General features: G+C 47.9%; 1 protein-coding gene across 5 annotated transcripts in view; it reads left to right on the top strand.

Annotated features, from left to right (window-relative positions):
- Positions 1–12922, top strand: part of IFT43 (intraflagellar transport 43) — a 48826-nt gene extending 35904 nt beyond the window's left edge. For all 5 annotated transcript variants that reach the window (XM_062577093.1, XM_062577091.1, XM_062577090.1 and 2 more), the window contains 4 exons: positions 9823–9895; positions 11344–11419; positions 11776–11838; positions 12675–12922. In XM_062577093.1, coding sequence (XP_062433077.1) covers positions 9823–9895; positions 11344–11419; positions 11776–11838; positions 12675–12785 — 323 coding nt within the window. In that variant the 3' untranslated portion in view covers positions 12786–12922. The remainder of the gene's footprint in view (positions 1–9822; positions 9896–11343; positions 11420–11775; positions 11839–12674) is intronic.
- Positions 12923–21428: the final 8506 nt, after the last annotated feature.

Here is a 21428-nt window from a genome sequence, read left to right as displayed (position 1 = left end):
GCTGATGGCAGGGAGGACAGGATAATTGAATTCATATTGAAAGGCTTCACCTTCCCTTTGTTTCTTTCTCCAGCAGGGCAGCAGAATCTCTGTTTTTACTTTGCTTAGGTATTTCATTTGGCTTTACTCTACTTTTGTGTGTCTTTCTGACATGCAGCTAGGAAGGGCTGTCTCCTGTTGGATAAGGAATGCTTCTGCCTCTTCTTTTAGAGCTGGCATTTCTCTCCTTCTCCTGACCAGGAAACCTGCTTTATCATTTTAGGTGAAAGTTTCCTCTGTGTTCCCCACTTGCCCACCAGTTCTGCTTGGCCAAGTTGCACTCCCCCAGAGTCCTGTCTCTTTGCCACATTGCCCTTGGACTTTTTTCTGCACCAGTGTAGTGGGGGCTTCTTAGATAATATTGTCATCTCTTTTCCAGCTATCCTCCTATAAACTGCTCCCTCATCTTCAGAAGTCCCTTCTGCCTTCCCTCTGTTCCTCAGGGAATGCATAGCTCCTGGATTTTTCTTGGGGTTATGACATGTGTGTTTCTCTGTCTGTGGAAACAACAGCTTGTTATTTTAAAGCAGGTAGTGTGTGTGAATGAGAGAGCTGATTGAAATGAAAGCCTGACTATGCTACACAGACAGCCCAAACCTGACCTGCAGGTGAGGGAAGCTGCCAGGAGACAGACACTAGATCTGTGCCCTCAAGGCAAAACCCCTTCCTGCCTGCTGGGAAGCCTCCTTGAGGAAGCAGAGCTGACGATGAGACCTCTCTGTGCAATGTCAAACCTTTAGAAGGACTTCTTACCCTTCTGGGGTGTGCTGGCAGCTCCTTTGCATTTGAATAAGACAGGAGTCCAGGCTCTGTGCACAACAGGAGTCATAGGAAATATCTGAAAGCTCCATCATAGATTAATATTACTTGCTTGGGAAAAGAAAAAAGAAAAAAGAAGGAAAGGAACATGTGCAATGGTACGTGCATCTGCTGCGGTGTGGTATGTGCCTGTCAGGTAGAAGCTGGCCCTTACAGGATATGCAGCACCAGGATTTCACAGCCGTAAAATACCAAATTCTTCCTGAGCTGCCTGTAGATACGCAGCAGTAATGAAAATGCTCAAAAGAGAGTGTAGAATGTAGCACTGTGTGGGTTAGAGTTAGTGGTATCATCTCTGATAACGTTTGAATTGCTTCCCTGGTGAGTTGCTGTTTTATAGGACACACAAAGTGCTCGTGGGTTCCCAGAGGCTGTGTGCTGCAAGGAGTTTGTGGTGGAGCATTACAGCTGTAATGGCTGAGCACTAGGCAGAATGGTAAGAGAGCAGGGGAACTAACAGGAAAATTCAAGGAGATGGCCAGTGGGTGCTTCAGAAGGCAAGGGGACAGTGGTAGCGTTGCGAGGGGAGCTAAACAGGATAAATGTGCTGAGCATCTGTGAAATGAAGTGAAAAATATGATGTTTGGCAAGTTGTGTGAATGGGCTGAAGAAAAGGATTCCGGGATTGAGGGGAAGAGATGGTGACTACTGCGTTTCTTGGATTTTGTATAGTGACTTTGTGTGTCCCTGCCCTTGACACTGTATGTCACTGGAGGATCTGCCAGTGCACTGGAGTTCCCCCTTGGCTGGTCCAAGAAGGCGCTACCTTGAGTCTTTGTGCAACGTCAGTGAAGGGTAGACTCAGACCAGCCTGATGGTTTTCACAGCGCTGTTGGTCCAGGTTGGTGCGAACTCTGCCGGTGAGTGCTGACGTTATGACCTAGCGCCTCCTGTGTTGGAGGAAGTCTCCCTCTTGACAGTCATAGTAGAACGGGGGGGAGCAGAGAGTATGTCCCGAGAGACACGGCTGATGTTCCTGTTTTGAGTAGCTGACTGCTGGCCAAAAGGCAGTGGACAGTTTAGTTGCAAGAGAGCAAGCACAGTTTTTTAGGGGTTGAATATAATAGTCTGGGTAGGCATCTTCCATCACTAAATTCTGCAATATGTTAGATACACAGTCATATTGGGCCTGTGATTGCTGAGTCTATAAGTGTGGTTGACGGACTAGGTTTACCTAAAATACCCTTTAAGAAAAAGCTCTTGAAAGATGATTACAGAATTGAGACACCATCATTTAAAACTGCCTAAGGCAAAATCCTTTGAAATTTGCAGCAGTGGAGGGACAGAGAGAGAACCGCGTAGCCCTTGATTGTAGTGTTGTTCCCTCAGGACCCGTCCCCCTCCCCCTCAGTTTCTCATCTGATATGAGAGAGAGCAGCAGTAAGATTCCTCATCTGTCTTATGAAAATCCGATTCTGAGTGGCTCTGATCAAACTCGGCTGGCTGTCAGCAGCGGTGGCCTTATGTGGAGGGAGGGAGGCTTCTGAGGAGTTGCTGGATGTGGAAATGTCATGGGTGCTGCCGATCAAAGAGGCATTTTTTAATAAATATATATAAGAAAAATAAAAAACCTAAGGATTTAGCATAAAAGAAATGTAGTTTGTCTTGTTTTTCCAGCGTAACATGAAGAGGATGAAATAGAATCAGATACGCCTGCTCCCGAACATACTTCCACGGGAGCATTCTGAAAAGCTTCTTCCCCTGTCACACTAATGCTCTAATGCCAAATCACTCACCTCTAGCATTACTGAGGAGGGGTTTGTGTTTCTGAGCTCACCAGACCCTCCTTGGGCACCTCATGCCTTCTCATCTGCTACCCCACCACCTCCTGAGTATGTTTCCACAGGGGAAGACTCCAAGAGAGCACACAACTCTTCCTTTGAAAAGAGGAAAACAGATGTTACTGAAAAGTAAGGCAGGCACAGGGGTCTGTCGGTAAGGCTAGCAGGTGTGTGACCGTCGTAGATACTGGTTATTTCAGGAATATGTTGGACTCCAGGTCCTTGCCTGGCCTCCGGACTGTCCTGTTTTCTGCTGCTAGTGAAAAGCCTGTATATTAAAAGGTTCCTCCTCTTCAGAATTGTTAGTATCTAGTCTTCTTGCACAATACAAGCCATAGATACTGCCTATTGATACCTGCCCTGATCCCAGTAGCTCATCAGACATGGCTGTCCTGTGTCCTGGCTGCATTGCAGCGCAGTGTATCTCTCCTCATGCTTCCCAGGTGTTGAAACTCATCAAGCACTTTGTGTCAACAGCAGACATGCCTAACTCCTGCCCCCACCAAGCTCTCAGGTGAGGAGGAAGCCATACCATGCCAAGCAGCCTGTGAAAGCATAACACTGCTGCAGCATCTAGGGTGTCTCATGAACACCCTAGTCCTCCCAGCCAGTCCTCCCTCTGCCTGAAAGAGCTAGGGTGGCTTAAGAAAAAATCATTTCATTTGGTTCCCCTTCAGTATGCAAAGCAAGGCTGAAGGGTCAGTACTGAGTCTGCTTTATAACCTCTCCTAGATCTTAGACATCTGCCCATTCGGTGACTTTTCCCATCAGTTTCTCTGAGTTGTGCTGTTACTATTCACTTCTCAAGGGGGAGCTTTGGGTCCTGGCAACTCAGGTTATGTTCAGCTTGTTTCAGCTTTCAAGGCAGTGCCTTAGCAGCTGAGGTACTGCCCGCTCTCCACCTCACTGTTTTCATCCTCTCTGCTGGCTGATCAGGCAGCTACACTGCTCAGCATCAGCCTGTTACTAGGGCAATTTCAATCAATCAGGGAGAGGCATCCCTATGAAATTAATGTCCAGGCATTCAAAGGAGTGTTCTTTATCCTCTCTATTTGGCTGCTGCTCTCATGAGAAAGCTTCCAAGAGGCTTCAAGCTTGTTTGTGTGTTCAGCAGAAGCTGTCTGTGTCCCTTGTTCCTTATGTTTTTTTGAAGATTTCTTTTGCCTGTTGCTTTCCACTTTTTTCTTTTCTTTTTTTTTTTTTAATTCTCCATTTTTGCGCTTAGAGAGAAAAAATATTTATTGCATTGAGATGCACTAATTAAAGCCATTTTCTGGTATTTGGTTACTGAAGTGTTTGATGTCTCTCTGACAAGACCATGAAATGCACGGAGTGTCCACAGGGATGGAATTTGCTGAACACGGTGCTTTGTAAATGAGGGGACACAGAGTCGCAGCAGCTCATGAATATGAAACGCCCATGATGCTACCTCAGTGGACTTGGGAACACAGATGAATCCTGTCATGTGCTAAATGAGACCAATTTCTTTCACTTAACTTCATCTTCAATCAGACCTTCTTCCATTTGCCTGTTTAAAATTCCCCAAACGTGATGCAGAAGGTAGCAGCATTCAGTAAAACAAAATTTTGCAGCAGCAGAGAAATTGTAATTATCTTAGTGTTACATTTTATGAGCCAACAACTTAAACTAAAGTTAGTTTTATTCTTATGCCTGTTCAGTAGGGGACTGCCAGCCCCAGAAGCCACTACCCTCTTTGTGCTTTCTGGATATTGTGGTGTAGACAGGGAGGATGACAAAGTCCCCACTGCAAGCGTGTTCGTTCTGAACTGGCCATTGAAACTGTTGCCTGCCTGGCTGGGAGCAGCAAGTCGGCCTATGGAAAAAGGTATTGCTCTTTTGGGTGTCAAGGCTTTGACTCAGCAATTCTTAAGGCAGCTCAGTGAAAAGTTAACAGCTACATTGCTGAGTAAGTGTAGGCCTGGCCTGGGACATGGTTTCTAGATCCAGCTCAGCTACTGATTTAGTATCTGACCTTGAATAGTTTGAGTCTGTCCCTGTTAATTGTGCTTTCTTATCTCGAACAGAGAACTTGTTAGTTCTCAGGGGCTAGGACCAGATCTTACTGTGAACTTGCAGCATTTCAAGGGACCCAGCCTGTTGGTGTTGCTGTAATACAAATAATATTAAATCAAGAATCAGCTCTACCTGGGAGAGGAAGTGCAATGTTAGCAACATGTAGGAGCAACTGGGCTGTAAGGTGGTGCAGGTTCTTCTACCTCCTGCTTGCTGCTTTCCATAGTTCTCTCCCTCAGATGTCAGGAAGTCGTTTAGCTAAGAGGCAGAAAAGGTGGTCATGATGGTGACTGCATTCTAACATGATCACGTAAAGCCCTGCTTTGTTTATGACTTAAGAACTGCTGTTCCTTGCATGCAGTTCAGCTACCCAGATTGCAGCACAGGCCGCTGTTGGTCTTTCCTCCCCATCTTTTCCTCCGACCATCCGCACACTTCTGCCTTGTGCTGTGTCCTACCATAACTAAGCCATGAGGCTGTTTTTGCATGTGATCACTGCCTAGCTCAGTCCAGCTGTTGTATTAAAAATACTATTCTTAATTATATGCTGAAACTTAGATGTTCTGAGACAGTCAGTCTGGTGCAGTATATTACAGCTCCCCTGTTAGTCAACACTTAGTACTCAGGTCTCCTATCCCACTATAAGCCCACTGTAAATGAGTGCATAAATGCACTCAGTTTGGTGTCATTCTTTGACAATTCTGTCTTGTTCTTCATGATTTGGGAAACAGTGGAGAGCCGCAAAGGTCATCTAGCATGTGGTGCTCACTCAGTATTTTCCATCTCTGCCATAGGCAGTTTCTGAAACCAATGTCTTCTTTCTTTCTGGGCTGACTTGAGCTGAGGAGGTGATGGGAAAAGACTTTGTGTTACTCTTTGTTCCTGGTTATAGGCAATACAGAGAAGCCTCGTCCATTCCTCTTTAAGGTCACTGTATGCACTGAATTTTCACATCTAGAACACTACCTGGCATGTGTATCTACCTATTCTGTCTTCCTTCAGCCAAAATGAAAGTAGGATACGGTCTCTCAAGAGGGAGAGTGAGTGCTGTTTTTAGGAGCACTCAGTCTGGGAATGTTACCTGCCATATGAAATGGAGAGTCAGAGGAGTTCTGTCTAGCGGAGGCTTATTGAGGGAGGCAGCATTGGTTGCAGTAACCTATTGTACAATGCTCGGAGGCCATCTGGGAGACCAAAGTTGGCAAGGTTTTGTACCCAATTTGTTCCCTTTTTATGTTTTTATAGTTTGTTCAAGTTTTATTTACTATTATTATCATCATCATTTTTTTCTGCTTTTCAAAGTCTGGAGGGAAGGATGTGAAAAATGGGAGAAGAAATGCTGGAGCAGTAAGGTATTCACTTTGCTTCAAAGATTTGCCTGCAGTGTTTGATTGATATTGGCTGATATTAAAGGTAAAGATCTCTCTTCCAAAATGCAGCCAACTGAAAGAAAGGAAGGAAGGAAAGAAGGAAGAAAGAAAGAAGGAAAGAAAGAACACTAAAGCTCATAAAGCTAGATTGCAGAGAATCACTTTTGTTTCCAGGTTCTGAGGCTACCCCTTCTCATCTGAAAAACATCTTCATTTTGTAATGCACAGGCCATTTGTTCACTTTGTTGCCGTGTCCTGGTATCTGTAAAGGTGTTTCCTTTTGCACACAGGCAACTCCTTCACATATAGGTACATCATGAAGTCATTTCTAACATTTACCTACAAACACCCTGAATTCAGACAGTAGAGCCAGGACAGTAAAGAATACATCCAGTTGCTGCATCACGAACACAGGCTTATCAGCGTGATAGGGAAAGATCTGAAAGCCACACACCCAACAGGAGGGAGAAAAGTGGTCACAGAGCAGAGGAGCAGTACACGGAATGGGGTTTTGTAAAGTAGCATTGTTAGATGAAGCTAAAACAATTTCCAGCTATATATTTGTGAATGCTGCAATGTGGGACTGGGAGGACAGGGTCCTGTGAACATTTCTGCATGTACTTATGTTTTATGGAAGTAGTCTCACTGCAGCTAATGGCAGTATTCAAAGTAAAGCATATGCCTACATTCTTGCAACCGACAGCCCATGTGGTTTTTCTCCCTACAGTTGACGTAATGCCATGAGTTGGCAGTGTTAATGCAGCTTACTGCAAAACAGGATGTAAGTTGTAAGACGAGCAACAAAAATGGTTAGGGTGCTGGGGGGTCTTAGTGAGGAGAAAGGTTGACTACCTGGTGATAATGGGAAAGCTGAGAGACCTTACAAATTTTCAAAGGGTGTAAAAAGAGAGAAGGGAGAGGCATTGTGGAGAGGTGGCATCATGGGAATTGGCAGAGGAAGAAGAAATTGTGAGTAACAAGTGAAATAAAGAACCAGGTATTTCAGGGCTGATTTGTCACTGATAGCAGTCGGCCTGAGGACCTTGTATTTTCTTAAAATTTTGGATATTTTTGTTCTGCTTCCTGTCAGTCTCTCATAGTCCTAAAGGGCATTGCCTCTGCCTAGAAATGGACAAAATTATCCACACTTTGCAGTGAGAACAATCATGCACTGGCCTTTGTTGGAGGGCTGGCAGGAGCCCCCAGAGCATTTCCAGCTCTTCTGTCTGAAATATTTTCAAAGCTCCTGTAAAATACTGGAGCCTTGAATTTCTTTTGGAGAGAATTTCTACGTGATAGTCTGTGTTTTGCTAATACAGAGTAGAGGTAATGCTCTGCAAGGGGGTTGGGAATGTCTCCATGGAATTCAATGGCAATGAGATAAAATCAGTGCTGGCAAGTCCAGCGGTGGGATGCTGTTTGTAAGACTGTTTGGGAACCTGCAAAGTGAAAGGTACATCACTGATCTTGGCCCTAAGTGTGCAGTTTTTTTCTAGAGGAAAAAGAAATTAACACGTCTAGGGGAACTAGGAGGAGGAAGCTTCAGGAACAGCAGCCAAAATGGGCACTGAGTGAAGAAATTCAGTTTGCTGCAAGCCCCTTCCACATCCCTGCTGTCAAAAGGGGATAAGGATGTGACCTTCTCCTGTGACAGCAAGTGAGGGTAGCCCTGCTCCCAGGTAGTGCTTCATTTAGTTTTGTTTGCTGAGCAACATTCAGTCTCCTACTGAAAAGGATAAATTAGCTCAGGAGTGGTTAGACAGTTTCTCATTCCCGCTCTAGAAATCCTAACTTGCACAGGCCTAGCTGGGCACCTCTGCATGGCATTGCATTTGTCCTCTTGGAGCAGCCTCGCCTCTCCGTTCCCTCCTTGATCTTTGCTGCTTGTATACAGGGACTTGCTCCCACATCATCACTGAGCAGCTTTTATGATCTCCCTCCCCAGGTCAGTCTCTCTTTCCATGAAGTTGCTTTTGTCCCAGAATTGTGTTTTGTTACAAGCTTTGCCAAGAGCTGGGAGTCCTTGCGAGGAGGAGCCGGTGAGATAGCAGTTTCTACTGTGTTCTGTCCTTGAAGCAGATGGGGGGCAGAGCTGCCCCAAACGCACAGTTATGCAGTGGTGAGGCATTTCTTGCACATGCTTCCTCCGTCTGAGGGACAGATTGGGGGCCTGCTGCTGCAGTTCCCCTTTAAATGTCTTTGTGAAGTTTGCTGTCATTAGAAGGCTGCTCTGCAGGCGCTTGTTCCGTGGCTGGCCGGGGAGCTAAAAGGCACAGCTCTGCTGAGATCGGCCAAGCTGTCACTGCCTTTCGCTTTGGCCTGGCTCTCGCTGCAGCCTCTGTCCCGCTCAGCCCTTCCGCCAGGCAGCCAATTAGCGAGAAATCCCACTGTGTGGCCAGCCCCGAACGGCCCCTCGCCAAGGCCCGCCTGACCCGTGCCCTGCTGCAGCTGGGCGAAGGCTGCCTCCTGCACTGGGGGCCACGGCGCCCGGGGCACGCGGAGGGGACGTGGGGCAGGGAGGGCAGCTGAGGGCCTGCACAGCTCTGACAGGCGGCCGGATGAGAGGGCTTTTCAGGAAGACCCTGCCCGGACCCCCGAGCGCCACAGGTGGCGACGTCTCTCCAGCTCCTGAATATTCATCTCGGCCTGGGCTGCAAAACTGGGCAAAGTCAAGCCCAGCCGCCCGCTGCGGTGCAGCAGTAATGTGGCCGTGCCGCTGACAGAGCCAGGAGCAGCCTGCTCGCTCCAGCTCCTCAGGGGCCGGCTTGTCCAGACACTGTGGGAGTGAAACCTGGCCTCAGAGCTGAACCACCAGTTTCTCAATGGTCTGAGGACTCCGAGTCTCTGTAGCGCCTTTGTGGATTTGAGTCATTACAGCAGCTCTGTGCTGATGCATTCTGTCCTTGCTTTGCTCTTCCGGTTACTTTGCCTTCCCTTGCTCTCTCCCTTTTTGCTCCTACCACCTCCACCTGTTTGCCAAAGAGACACAGGACTTTTTCTAATCAGGACCTCGCCTGATCTTCTCTGAGCCTTGCTGCTCTAGCAGGACTCAGTGTGCGTGCTGGTTTTTGTGCTCACCTCCTTTTCTTCTCTCACCTCCCGTTCAGGCAGAGTAGGTATAGTCCTTGTGCTGGGAACACCTAGGGATACACATGTGACCTCTGTGAGCCATTCCATGTTCACACTGGAAATCATGAAAAGATTTATGACATTATAACTAGATGCATCTTCCCAAATCTTTGTGTCTGCTAGACCACCAGCATTTCTGTCCTCAGCTATCAGGAAGGTCACAGACCTCTGAGACCCAGCTAGCAGCTCCTTCAGCCTCTAGTTTTATAGTTTAAAGTTTTTGCCACTTCCATCCCCTTCTACATTTAATTTCTAACAGTGTAGATGACTGGACTGAGAAAGTGATAATATATCTCAGAGGAAGCAAATTCTTGCCCAGTCTTGGGATAATGGCAAGTAAGCAGCAGGTTTGAGTGCGCTGGCTTCTTTCAGCTTCCAGGTTGTGTTCAGATGCACAGGCCATGGCTATTGAGTCCTGCCCAGCACAAATTTGCTGCTCTTGTCAGATTTCTTTTGACCTGAGCTTCAAAGCTTTATTGCCTTGTTTTAATATTAAACAACATATTTTAATTATTGTTAGATAAATCTGCTGTATTTTCCTGTAATAAGGAACAGGCTGTCCCACATCTGTGAAGCTAGGGAACCTTTATCTCTAGCGAGAGGAGAGGCCAACACTTCCCACTTACTGCTGCTGCTTTCTCCTGTTGCAGACATTCCTGTGATCCCTGACTTGGAGGAAGTCCAGGAGGAAGATCTGGCTATGCAAGTAGCAGCTCCTCCCAGGTAAGAGGCTCTCATCAGCAGCATGAAATGTGAAATGACTTCTAAAATTAAACTCCCATCTTATCTTGTGCTCTGTGGATGTCAGTGGCCATCCCATTCAGCAGCAGTTGGTGCTGTGTATTGTGATGTGAGGCTCCAAGCCAAACAGTGCAAACTTTGTTTGTCCTGTTACACAAAGAAAGCAATTACGACATATTGTCTCTCTATATGCAAAAACTACATTAGAAAAACATGTTTGATGTTGCAAAATCAAACTCTCAAAAGCTAGAGATTGCCTGATTTAAGGTGGGTGTATAACCTCAAATGCCTCTAGTACACATGTATTATCACACCCCCTCTGATTTCACAGTCATAGGCTGCTTTGCCCTCCACAGGATCTCCTCCTTACTCAGCTGTGTGGTTAATTTGCAAAGTACAATCCTGTTGCTTGAAGGTGATATCAGAGCAGTCTTGGTGTTAGCTCAGAAGAGACCACCAAATTTTAAAAAATGAAATAATTGGGGATTTTATCTTAAAAGTATCAGGAATGTCTTCTCTCCCCTGTTGGGCCTATTGCCAAGACCACAGGCTGGGATTTCTCTCAACTCTTTTTTGGAGAGGTGAGATATCTTAATCCAGACCACAGATGTCTCTCATAAGTATGGAGTAGGTACTGTCATTGAATAGCTGTTAACAAAAATGAATGACAGTTTATGGTAGTAAATTAAAAATTAATTTGTTTCTCACCAGAGTTCATTTCTGTTTTTTGTCTTCTTTTTAATCCCGCCTGTTATTCCCGTATCCATTGTTTCTCTGCAATGGAAGACAAGTAGTTTTCATGGGCAAGCATAAACAGAAATGAAATTAATATAGGTCTTCTCCATAGTATTACATCACCTGCAGAGGGAAAGATGGCATAACAGTGTAATATCAATCCCTCCCCCTTTGAAGGCTACCTTTTAAGAATACCTTTTGTATTTGATAGCTGTGACCCCACTCAGATATGGAAATCACGAAGTTCCTACTATTTTGTAGCTTGTATGGTGGGGCTATCAGGGCATGCTTTATTTGCAAGCTATGAGAATGATTTGGGCTGTTACGTGTTGGCTGTGTATGTATATTGAGTTGGGGCTGTTTGACTCTTTACTATGTTCCTATTTTTTTTTCTCCTGGCCCTAGAAGCTCATCTGTGGATATTTTATCTGGAGTACTAATTTCTCTGGGGAGTCAGTTGTCCCTCCACATCAGCAAGAGGCTTATTCCTACTTTTATGCCTGTACAGAACCTGATATGCAGTTTTATGTGTCAATGACTATTTGTTTGTTGAATGAGATACGCTCCAGCACTGGGCCTCTTGAGGGTGACGTGGATGCTCAAGATGGGTGTCCAAAGGCTCCTGTTCAAACCGCCGTTCTCAGAGGTGCTCCCACACTTAACAAGGTTTATGTCTTGCCTTTTTCTGGTTATAGTGTCCAGGTGAACAGAGTGCTGACTTACCATGATCTGGACAAAGATCTTATGAAGTATGCTGCCTTTCAGACTCTGGTGAGTGGCTGTTGCTGTGGCGTGGCTGATGTTACTTCCTCTCCTTCCAGTCTCCCATCATCCTTGATAGTGATTTTCAGCTACAGAACCCTGTCATCCAGACATCTTCTACTCTGCCTGCACATCTGTTCCTCTCTGCACTGGGGCTTGCATGCTTGTTTGTGCCTATAAATCATATGGGTATAATATCTATTGCTCAAGTGAGGCTCCTATTGCTGTTCTGGACAAGGATATGCCCCTTACAAGCCTAAATATAGTGTCTGTATCTCTAGCAACACCTTCCTGGTGAAATGACAGCATCCTTCCTCTGTCTCTGGCCTGCTGAATTAAGACTGTGATTGTTTGTGTGTTCACAGGATGGAGAGGTTGACCTGAAGCTTCTCAGCAAAGTTTTGGCTCCAGAGCAGGAGCTACGAGAGGTGAGTCTTTCTTTTGTGGAAACACCAGTAAGCTGCTTCTGTTTCTCAGACTGTGCTTGGAATGTAGGCCTTTGTCAGCGGGGTGGAGGAGAGACAGGTGAGGAGAAACCTGTGAGGAGGACCTTGTCAAGTTGAAGGAGGTCTTATTTCCCCAGCAGATTATTTTAAAGTATTTGTAGGGCTTTCTCTGTGTGAGAGTATGTCATCATTCTGACTGGCTCCCTTCTGTATGAAAGAGCAAGTAAGGAGCTTGTGAAGGGCCTAACACTGTCAGGGAGACTGATGCAGAAACAGTGCTCTGTCATCTGTTGTCTTTTGATAGCTACCATTAGCTCCAGGTTGTTCTGCAGGGTGGTACAGAAGAACAAAAGCAGAAAGCATTTGGGGTTAAGGCAGAGGAATATTCCAAAGCAGAACAGAAAAATCTCAGTACATCTGGGCAGGCAGGAACTTAGGACTGGAAGCAAAGGATTCCTGCAGCTCAGAGTTACAGGTGCCTCAGTAGAAGAATAGAATGGTAGAAGGTTTCTATGGCTCTTCCTTATGCACTGCTTGTGAGTATATAAGATTAATGGATATCAAAAAATCTTTATTGATTTGGGGAACATGAGTAATTCTATCAAAATCTTTAAATTGTAGCAGAGATTCAGATTTCATTCTCTCTAGGATTCCTATTGCTACCAAGAGGCTCTGGGACTTGGAGTCACTTCCCTGGAAAGGGCATCTGCCATCTAGCCTCTCTCCTTGCTCTTCACCTTGAATATTTAGCAGCATTCAGAGATCTTTGGGTGTCACCAGCAAAAATCTCAGCATGTTTGTCTCTTTTCTCTTGGTAGGATGATGTCAGCTGGGATTGGGACCATCTCTTCACAGAGGTGTCCTCAGAACTAGTGACTGAGTGGGACCTAGGACAGTCTGAGAGAGAGGATCACCTCAGTCTGCCCTAGCACACTGGCACGTAAGCTGTCTTCCCATGCACATATCCTCTGTAAATAATTTAGCACTTTAATTTTCTATTCACGTGTTTGTATTTGAAAATGTATTTCAGATATGGAAATAAATATAAGCTTCATAGGAAAACTGGCTCAGGAGTTTGGGGTATTTTGTAATCAGAATCTTTGTCTCAAAAGAGATTAAGAATTCCAAGCACAATAAAATACTTACGAACAGTCACTTCCACCACACTAGCACCTTTACAGATAACTGCAACAGTCAGTCTTTCTTCTGCTGAAATGCAATCCATCTGGGGTGGACCATCTCACAAATGAGTAGCACAAGGATGGTTTTCAGTGATGGCTATCAGAGGAGCTTAGATTGGTAGGATTTTTTTGCCTAGGACATCAAGATTATCATTTTCTTCACAACAGATGCCACAAGTTGTCAGGATACCCATTTTTAAATCTTGTCCAGCAGCAAGGTTTTGCCTGCAGCCTCCAGCCATCCCCTGATACTTTAACCTGTTCCCTGGAACATTACCTCTGTATTGACTCAGAGGAAACAGCATCACTTATTAAACTGCCAACACCATTTCTTACAGCACCTCTTTTTCCCCTTGAGATCTCCCAGCTAAGTACTGACCAGGCCTAACCCTGCTTAACTTTTGCAATCAGATGAGATCGCAGCCTGAGCTGAGATAGCTTCAGGCAATAGGTAGTTTGCAAAGAAAATGCTGTTTATTCCACATATGTGAAAGAATGAAGCTGCTGCTCTGAAACAAGGTAACTCTCTGGTGGGTGTTCCCTTGGAACCAAGAGACCCATTCTCATTGTCATCTAAAGAGAAATCCATTTAGATGGTTATTTCCCTGTCCCCACAGATCCATGGTCATTATTTGCAGGGAAGAGCAGTATGAGTTCTAAGCCAATGTCCTTCACAGCCTTGCCCACTGGAGAATCTTGCTATACTTCTGGAGGGCAGTGCAGATGCTAGGAAGAAGGTGCTTGTCTAATGGTAGGTATGTCTAATGGAGTTCTCACTTGTGTACTGAGAGCAGGACAGGTCAAGTAACTCACTATGAATTCATTACTCTGCAAAATTTCAGCTCAGAATTGATAGGCCAAGCAATTCTGCCAGTAAAAGAGAAGCACTTGGATACCAGTGTGCAGGGTCACCAAAATAAGGGGAGGCTGATCTGTCTCAAGAAGATACTAAATTTTGTACAAAATAAAAAATCTCCCTTTTAAGTGGAAAACTAGGTGAGAGAGAAATCTTGGGAAATCTTTGAGCAGAGAAACCTGGTTTGGAATGAACAGAAACTTCCCAACTGAGCCAGCATCTTTTTATCTGTGACAACTATGGTCTTTGGCCAAGGAGTATTTAGGGCATTTCCCGCATCCCAGGAAAACGAAACAAAACAAAATACCTTTTATTAGAATTTGATAAACTGAAGTAATTCAATAAATTAGACAAAACCAGCAAGCCAGTGTACAAGGAAGTAAAGGGAGGAGGGAATAGGACATAGATTTACTCAGTTCATCCATCAGAGATCACAAAGGAGAGACTCTGTCCTCTGAATTATAAACTGTAGGACCTTCTAGTTCTCTCCTTTCTACTTGAGATGAAACTCTAACTCATACTGCTCCTCTAAGCTGCTTGCTGGTATTACCATATTCAGTACTATCTGCTTCCAGTGAGATTGCAACCTCTTTGAAGCATAAAGCAAAGATACCTGTTTCTGCACCCTGAGAATGAGAGGGCAAACTTTTGTAGTTGCAAGAGTGGCCCAACACAGATTGCAAGTATCCTCCATTGAAGTTTGGATCTCTGCAACAAGCTCCTACCAGCAATATACTGTTCTCCTGCCCAGTCAGTGCTGCACTGGCCTCCAGTTTGTTGAAAAGAAGGGCAAGAAAATAGCATGAACAGGAAAGAAAATGAAGCCAAGAGATGAGACTGCCCTTCTCCCTTCAACCAAGCTCAGAAAGCGTAAGAGCCTTGTTCTTTTGTGTCTCCTCAAACTCAGTCAGCTAGTGCAAATCAGCTAGCTTTCAATGACCACAAAAGCTGAAGATGCCCTGGCTGCAGGCATGAGAGTGGGTGAGTTATGAGTCCAGTTTCTCTGGCTGCCCAGCCTGAAGTTTGGTCTGTGATATGCGGCATATTACATGTTGAGTTTTCTTTAGCGCTTTGGGAAGGTGGCATTGCTGAAGACTTGCAGCCTTAAGAGCGAAAAACTAAGCAGCGTTTAGGACTGTATCCTTTGATGTAGGATGCGTGAGGCCTCCACGCAGGGGTCATCCCAGGCCTATTAGTGTTCCAGCAACAGTGCGTGCTGCCCAGACAATCTTGGGGCTCTCTGCAGGAAAACTCCCAATGCCATCCTCTGTCTCTAAGAGCTTCTGTGATCTTCCTGGTGGGGAGAACACTCCCACCTGGTTCCCATCCCAGCAGGGAGAAATACAGCTGGGCTGTGCAATGGTGCTCAGTGCCTCAGAGGCCATGTGGGCCCTTCAGGAGCTGAGAGGAGGAAGAAAAGCATTTCTTAGAACAGGAGCAGGAAGGACATTAAATCTCCAGCGATCCTCCTGGAGAGGGTTAGAGGCAGAAATGTGTGAGGGTTTGGGAGGGCTGGTCGAGACAGCATGTGGGGAGGAGGGGGCCAGGAGCAACAGTAGGGCTTGTGGGAGATGCATGGCAGGAGTGGGAGAGAAGTGAATGATTTGGTAAAAGATAGGGTGAGGGTAAAATGTGGAGAAGAGTGAGGCCAGCACAGGTGCTGATCAAGAGGCAGGAGAGAACAGAGCACAAGAAAGGATAGTGGGATTTGAGTGAGGCCTCGGCTGACATGCTGTGGCCTCTTTATGCTGAAAGAGCTGCTCTAAGGCTGCCAAAAACCTCCCAGAGAAGGAGAGTGCTGGGGGCTGAGCACTACCAGCACCCGCTCTGCCTGAGGATCCCGGGCAGGGGTGCTCTGGGGTGGGAGGCAAGTGTGCGCGAGACAGGCCCATGACTGGGCTGGGACCCTTGCGATCTCAGCAGATACCTGAGTGGAGCTTGAAAAAAAAAATCACAAACTCATCTATTTTAAGACAAGAAGCAGCAGCTTTTTCTCATTTAGTCTGACCTGCAGTAATACGGTTTGTAGCAGAGCCCGGTGAAATGTGGCTGAGCTGTGCCTGTCTCTCAGCAAGACAACAGGTATGTTTGAAGTTACATATTGCAACAGTTAACTGCTGTTATGGTCCAAAATCTGCTGTATTTCTAGAGTCAGTTTTTGAGTTTCATCTTTATATTCCCTCAGCCTGATTGTGCTTTCACCTTCCCAATTACCTGTTGCTTCTCCTCTCTTAGGTCCTGGTGCTCTCTGAGGAGAATCTGCTCCTGTCACTCTCCTCACTGAAAAGAAACTAGGAGGTACTTGTGCAAGCCCAGGCCAGCCCTTGGGTCTGGGTGATGCACTAGCGTGTGCTGCCTGCAACAAAACTGCTTTGGGTATTTGCATCTCTGAAAAGTGCCTTGGGGAGTGAGTACAAAAGAAGAAATAGCAAGTGCCAGCTTTTTCTTGTAAGCTGTCTGGGTGTAGCCCTGGTTGCTCCCCATGCGTGGTGAGGAGTGAGCGCAGTTGTCAGCAGAGAGTGCCCAGCTCCAGGGACCTAGCATAGGGCCTCAGGGCTGTGCCTAGCCGAGGAATGGATGATGATCCCGTTTTTATCATCTTCAGTGGGGGATTCCCTGGTTCACATGTGCTGATGAACGTTGCTGCCCAGATATCTTGGGAGGCTTACCAGGCTCATGGGACCTGCACTGCGGGGGGGGGGGGGGGGGGGGGGGAAACTGAGGTGCAGGGCTGTGCCCAGAGCCCCACCAGGAATGTGTGCCAGTATCAGGATTAGAAACCAGGAACCCCAAGCTCTGGATTCAGACATGGAGACCATGTGCCCAGCAAGTCTTTCCGATCTTCAATGCGAAGACAGTAACCCACTGTGGAGAGCCGCGAGTCCCCAGGGCTGGCCTGCCTGGGCCGCGCTTCGCCGGCTGACTTTGCTGGCGGCGATGCCTTACATGAGCACTGGTTGTTTCGTGGGGGAGCAGCAAGGATTGTGGCAGAGACCGCAGATGCGGCTCTGGAAAAAAAATGTAGAAAATAAAAGCTGAGAAGAAGCCAGAGCCAACAGCTCCCCGTTAGAGTGCCTGCCTGCCAGCCGGGAGCCCCTCGCAGGCTCTGGCTGCCTGTTTTATTGGGTGTGACGAAGTGACGGGCGGTGGGGGGGGCTCCCATGCTAATCAGCTGGAAGGGCACTGCCGTTCTCGCTGGAGCATCTCGCGGAAAGTGGAATTAATTCATAGCATATGCTCGCAGCATCTGCCGCCGTGCCCGGAGCACGGAGCGGGAGCCGGCGTGCTCGTCCCCCTGCTTGTGGGCAGCCCGAGGGGCCCTGGCTTTCCGAGGGAGGGGAAATGCTCAGGACTCGGGGAGGAAAAAGAGCAGAAATGAAACCAGTTTGCCCCAAACTACCTTGAGCCGCCCCCTGGCAGCTCCCCACGAGCCCAGCAGCCCGGGAGCATCCTCGCGGTCACGGTCGCGGACGCGGCTGGCAGAAGCCCGGCGCTGCGGAGCCCCTTTGCCTGCTTGCCGCAGCCCCTGGGGACGAGACCTCTGCTCCGGCGCCAGGGCCGAGCAGCTCGGGGCGGCGGCCCTCTTATCGCCTCCATCTCCCGTCACTTTCAGGAGCACTTCATTATCCCTTCATTATCCCTTTTCTCCCGCTTATCGTTATTAATAATCACGCTGCATTGGCTGGAGTGCTGACAGCTGCCCCTTGTCTATTCTTCCCATCTGTTTTAATCCCGCCTGCTTATCTGGAATAAACCCGATCCTTTTTCTTTTAATTAAAGACATGTGGTCAACCCCCCCAACACTGCAGAACTGGGACTGGCCGCACTGGCGATGCCGCGGCGGGACTGGGGCCGATGCCGGGCACCAGCGCCCCGTGCTCGCGGCTCCCCGGGGACGGCCGCGCCGCCCGGCAGCCCCGGCACCGTTCGTTCACGACACTCTCTGGCATTGCCCAGAGGTGCTCGCGGGAGGTTTCGCGGTCCCACTCCTGCATCGCAGCCCTGCTGTCGTTCCTTCCCAGGGCTGCAGCTCTAGTCCTCGGCTCTGAAAACCGCCTTGCCAGGCAGTTCACTTGAGCTGAAATATTTCTGCTGTCTGAAGGGACAGGTCACTCGAGGAAGGGCTCTGCAAATACGCCGGGGAAAAATTGTTGTGCTAATTCACACTTTTATGAACCCATAAACTCAAATCTGCATTCATTGCAATCTGCAAAGTGACTGGAGTGCAGGCTGAAATGCTTAGAAAGTGTTAATCAGGGGCCCGTAGCAAAGCAAAACGCTCTGAAGTGCAGCAGCAGGAGTTTGGCCGTAAGCAGCAGGAGTATTCAACCTTAGCACTAAAAATGCATATTCTTTGGTTCCCAACCGGTCATTTCGGATTCACAAATTGCAATGTTGACTGAACGCGTATGTACCTCTGCTGCAGAGCAAGGCAACCGGCTCAGATTTGTGGGGCTCCTTCCCCGTGGGAGGCTGCGGGCCCATGAAGGGTACAGGGCAGAACTTCCGGACTCTCGAATGAGAGCGCAGCTCTAAAACCCCGTCAAGCAGACCACGCTGCTTTCTGTCTGCTTTCGAGCATTTCAGCTGACTGGGATGAACATTAACCCGCAGCTCAGACGTCTAGGGAACTGCCACAGTGCAAACCTGTGTGTGCGGCGTAGCAGATCCTTTAAAGCACGTGAGTCTATAAAAGTCACGGACAAGAACTGTACGTGGTAACATTTGTGCTGCTGCTTCCACGTGAAATTTCCTCTTATTTGCAGAAAATACCTTCCCGCGCTTTTTTTCTGCCCAGAGATGGAAAATAAAATACAGAGTTTGGCTCTCTTATATCTGGTTATTGATAGCAGACCATGAACGATCGTTACTTAATGTTGAGGGAAATGTCTGAAAGATGAGAAAATGCAGAGTTCACTTGTCTAAACTGAAGCGCTAAAAGCTGATCAGAGCTTTTATCATTTGATCGTGCTCCTTCAGCTCAATCATCCCCTCTTCAGATCCAAGTAAGGAGAATTCTCAGGATGGTTTTTGGCCATGAAATGCCTAGGGACACCTTTTTTGCTGCTGTGAGACATTTTGAATCAGCCAAAAAAAGATGGACTTATAATCCATGCAATAGGCAGAAGTCTTACTCTGATCATTACCCTGATCAGCAAACTACCCACAAAGCCAGAAAAGCACCTTGGGGAACTGCCAGAGAATTTGGTCCAAGTTAAGCAACCTTCTAAGAGCTTTGTGCTCCAAAGCCAAATTGGAGTTAAGCATGTGCCTCCCCACGGCCTGCGGGGTTATGTGTGCAGATGGCTGTATGGTTTGGCGAATCAATCTGCTAAATGGATCATAACACTTCAGGGTCATGTATCTATACCTGAGCTAGCTCAAAGCCAGCTCAAATAGCAAACTCTGCCTACCCCAGATGGGTGAGCAGCAGCCTGGATTTGCCCGTGCTGAGTGCCACGGCTCATCTTCTTCTGGGCTCTGAGCAAACTCATTTGAAGCCGTCTCTGATACTGCTCCACTATGTTCTTCTGTGTCCTGTGGAGCTACTCTTTCTTGCTTCCTTTGCTTTTAAACCCATGGTGCCTGAGACTTAAAGCCCTGTCTGTCCCTGCGTGAAAAGGTTTGATGGTCTCCAATTCCCACACAGGGAGCAGAGTCACAGACTAACTGTGCACCTTCTCTGTGGCCCCACTGCGAGACTGTGACACAGCTCGAACTGAACCCCAGTCACCCCCCCCAAACGTACGTCCCATGTCTCAGCCACATTATTTCCCTAACTGACTAAAGTGATGTCCAAGGCCAGTGTATTTACATTTATTTTGATTTTCAATCAAAAGCTGGTTTCAGGCTGTAGGGCTCCTTCCAGATTTTCAAATGCAGAAAGCAGGACTTCATAAGCTCTGTAAAAACCCACCTTCCCCACGCACAGCACACTGCCCACCTGGCAGCCCCCACTGCGCTAGGCAGCCGCATTCATCTCCTTCAACGCCAGCTTCCTGCCCGTAGCCTGTCCCCCTCCCCAGACACGCCAGGGAAGAGGGTGAGTTTCCAGCATGCCAGGCTCTTTCTGCAGTGCGAACTCTGGAAGCCCAAAGCTGGCAGGCTCTTCAGCCTGGCACCATCTCTGCCCACGGCGGCTGGAAAACCAAGCTCTTCTGCTGAGCTCAGTGCCAGCAGGGCCACGTGGTTCTCGGAGCGGCCGTGGGAAACCTCTTCCCTGTGGGGGATGCACAGAAAGGCTTTCGGAGGAGCCTCTGCTGTGCTGCACGGCAGCACGTGCTTTAAGACGACCCAGGGCTTTTGTCTCTTTTCCAAGCTACACGAGAGTCAAGTGCCTTTAACAACTCTGTGGGGCCTCTCTGTCCCGGGGGATGCAGCCCTTGGCGGGGTCCGCGAGTCCTCACCCCCTTCGTGCCTGCTCGGGTGGGACTGGTCACGGTGCAAAGTCCACCGGAGCTGCTGGCGCGGTGAGGCAGGCACTGAGAGCCAGCGAGGTCCGCCTTGCACCGGGCAAAAGAGCCGCCAAGGCGCGCGTGTCTGCGTGTGCTAAGGCAACCGGCTTCTTCTTGCCACGCAGACAAACAAAAAAAGGGTCTTTTGACTGAAATAAAGTGGGAGCAGGACACGCACCCTTCTCTGCACCTCCCCCACTGGGTGAGGTCCGGCTGCCCAGGCCGGAGCCGCCAGCCTGTCTGCACCGCGCTGGCACCGGCTGCAAGTATTTATGGCAATTAAAATGTTTTGCCTGGGAGCTGTTTTGGGGCTTTTTTGAAGTGAGGATTTTCAGACTTCAAGGTGTTAACAGCCCCTCTAAACGGTTTTGTTTTTTAATTGCAGCAAATGACTGTGGAGCCATTAAACATTCCCCTCTCTGCAGTTGTTTCTAAGCCCTTTCAGTCCTTCTTCTATTTATTCTGTTTAATTCAGTCAGGTAGCTTCGGGGCACTGAAGATCAATACTTTACTTTGATAGAAAAGAGTCAGGTTTGAAACACTGAGATAAAACTGACACATTTTGTATAAATTTAATTAAAAATGCACCTTTAGTGGCTTGTTGCAAGCACAAAGCCAGCTCCGTGTCTAGCTATCACTGGGTCGCTGCCTCTCTCCCTTCGCTTTCTTGTTCCGACGGGAAGAGCTCTGGATCTGCCTCGCCAGCAACGCGCCGCCTTTCATGAGCTTTTTGTCTTGCAAGTTCTGCGCAGAGGGAGCGCGACGGACAGGGTGGGAAATGCTAAACAGCCCTGCTGCTTGGGGCGGCGGGGCCGCCCGCGGCGCAGGCGGGGGCAGAACGATGGGATTTTCTTAAAAAAACCCCAGGAGATGGGACATGCTGGAGCAGGCCGCACGCGGCTGTGGGCTCCTCGCCGCCCCGGCTGCACCAGCCCAGCCCTGGCACCTGCCCAGGGGCTCTGTGCTGCCACCAGCACTGGACAGTGCCAGGGCCACCAGTGCTAGGGACAGTGCTGGGGCCACCACTGCTCGGGACAGCGCTGGGGCCACCAGTACCAGGACAGTGCCAGGGCCACCAGC

The sequence above is a fragment of the Rhea pennata genome, chromosome 5 (genome assembly GCF_028389875.1).
Source record: "Rhea pennata isolate bPtePen1 chromosome 5, bPtePen1.pri, whole genome shotgun sequence".
Taxonomy (NCBI): Eukaryota; Metazoa; Chordata; class Aves; order Rheiformes; family Rheidae; genus Rhea; species Rhea pennata.
The sequence above is the reverse complement of the archived record's forward strand: the minus strand, read 5'-3'. Positions and strand labels throughout refer to the sequence as shown.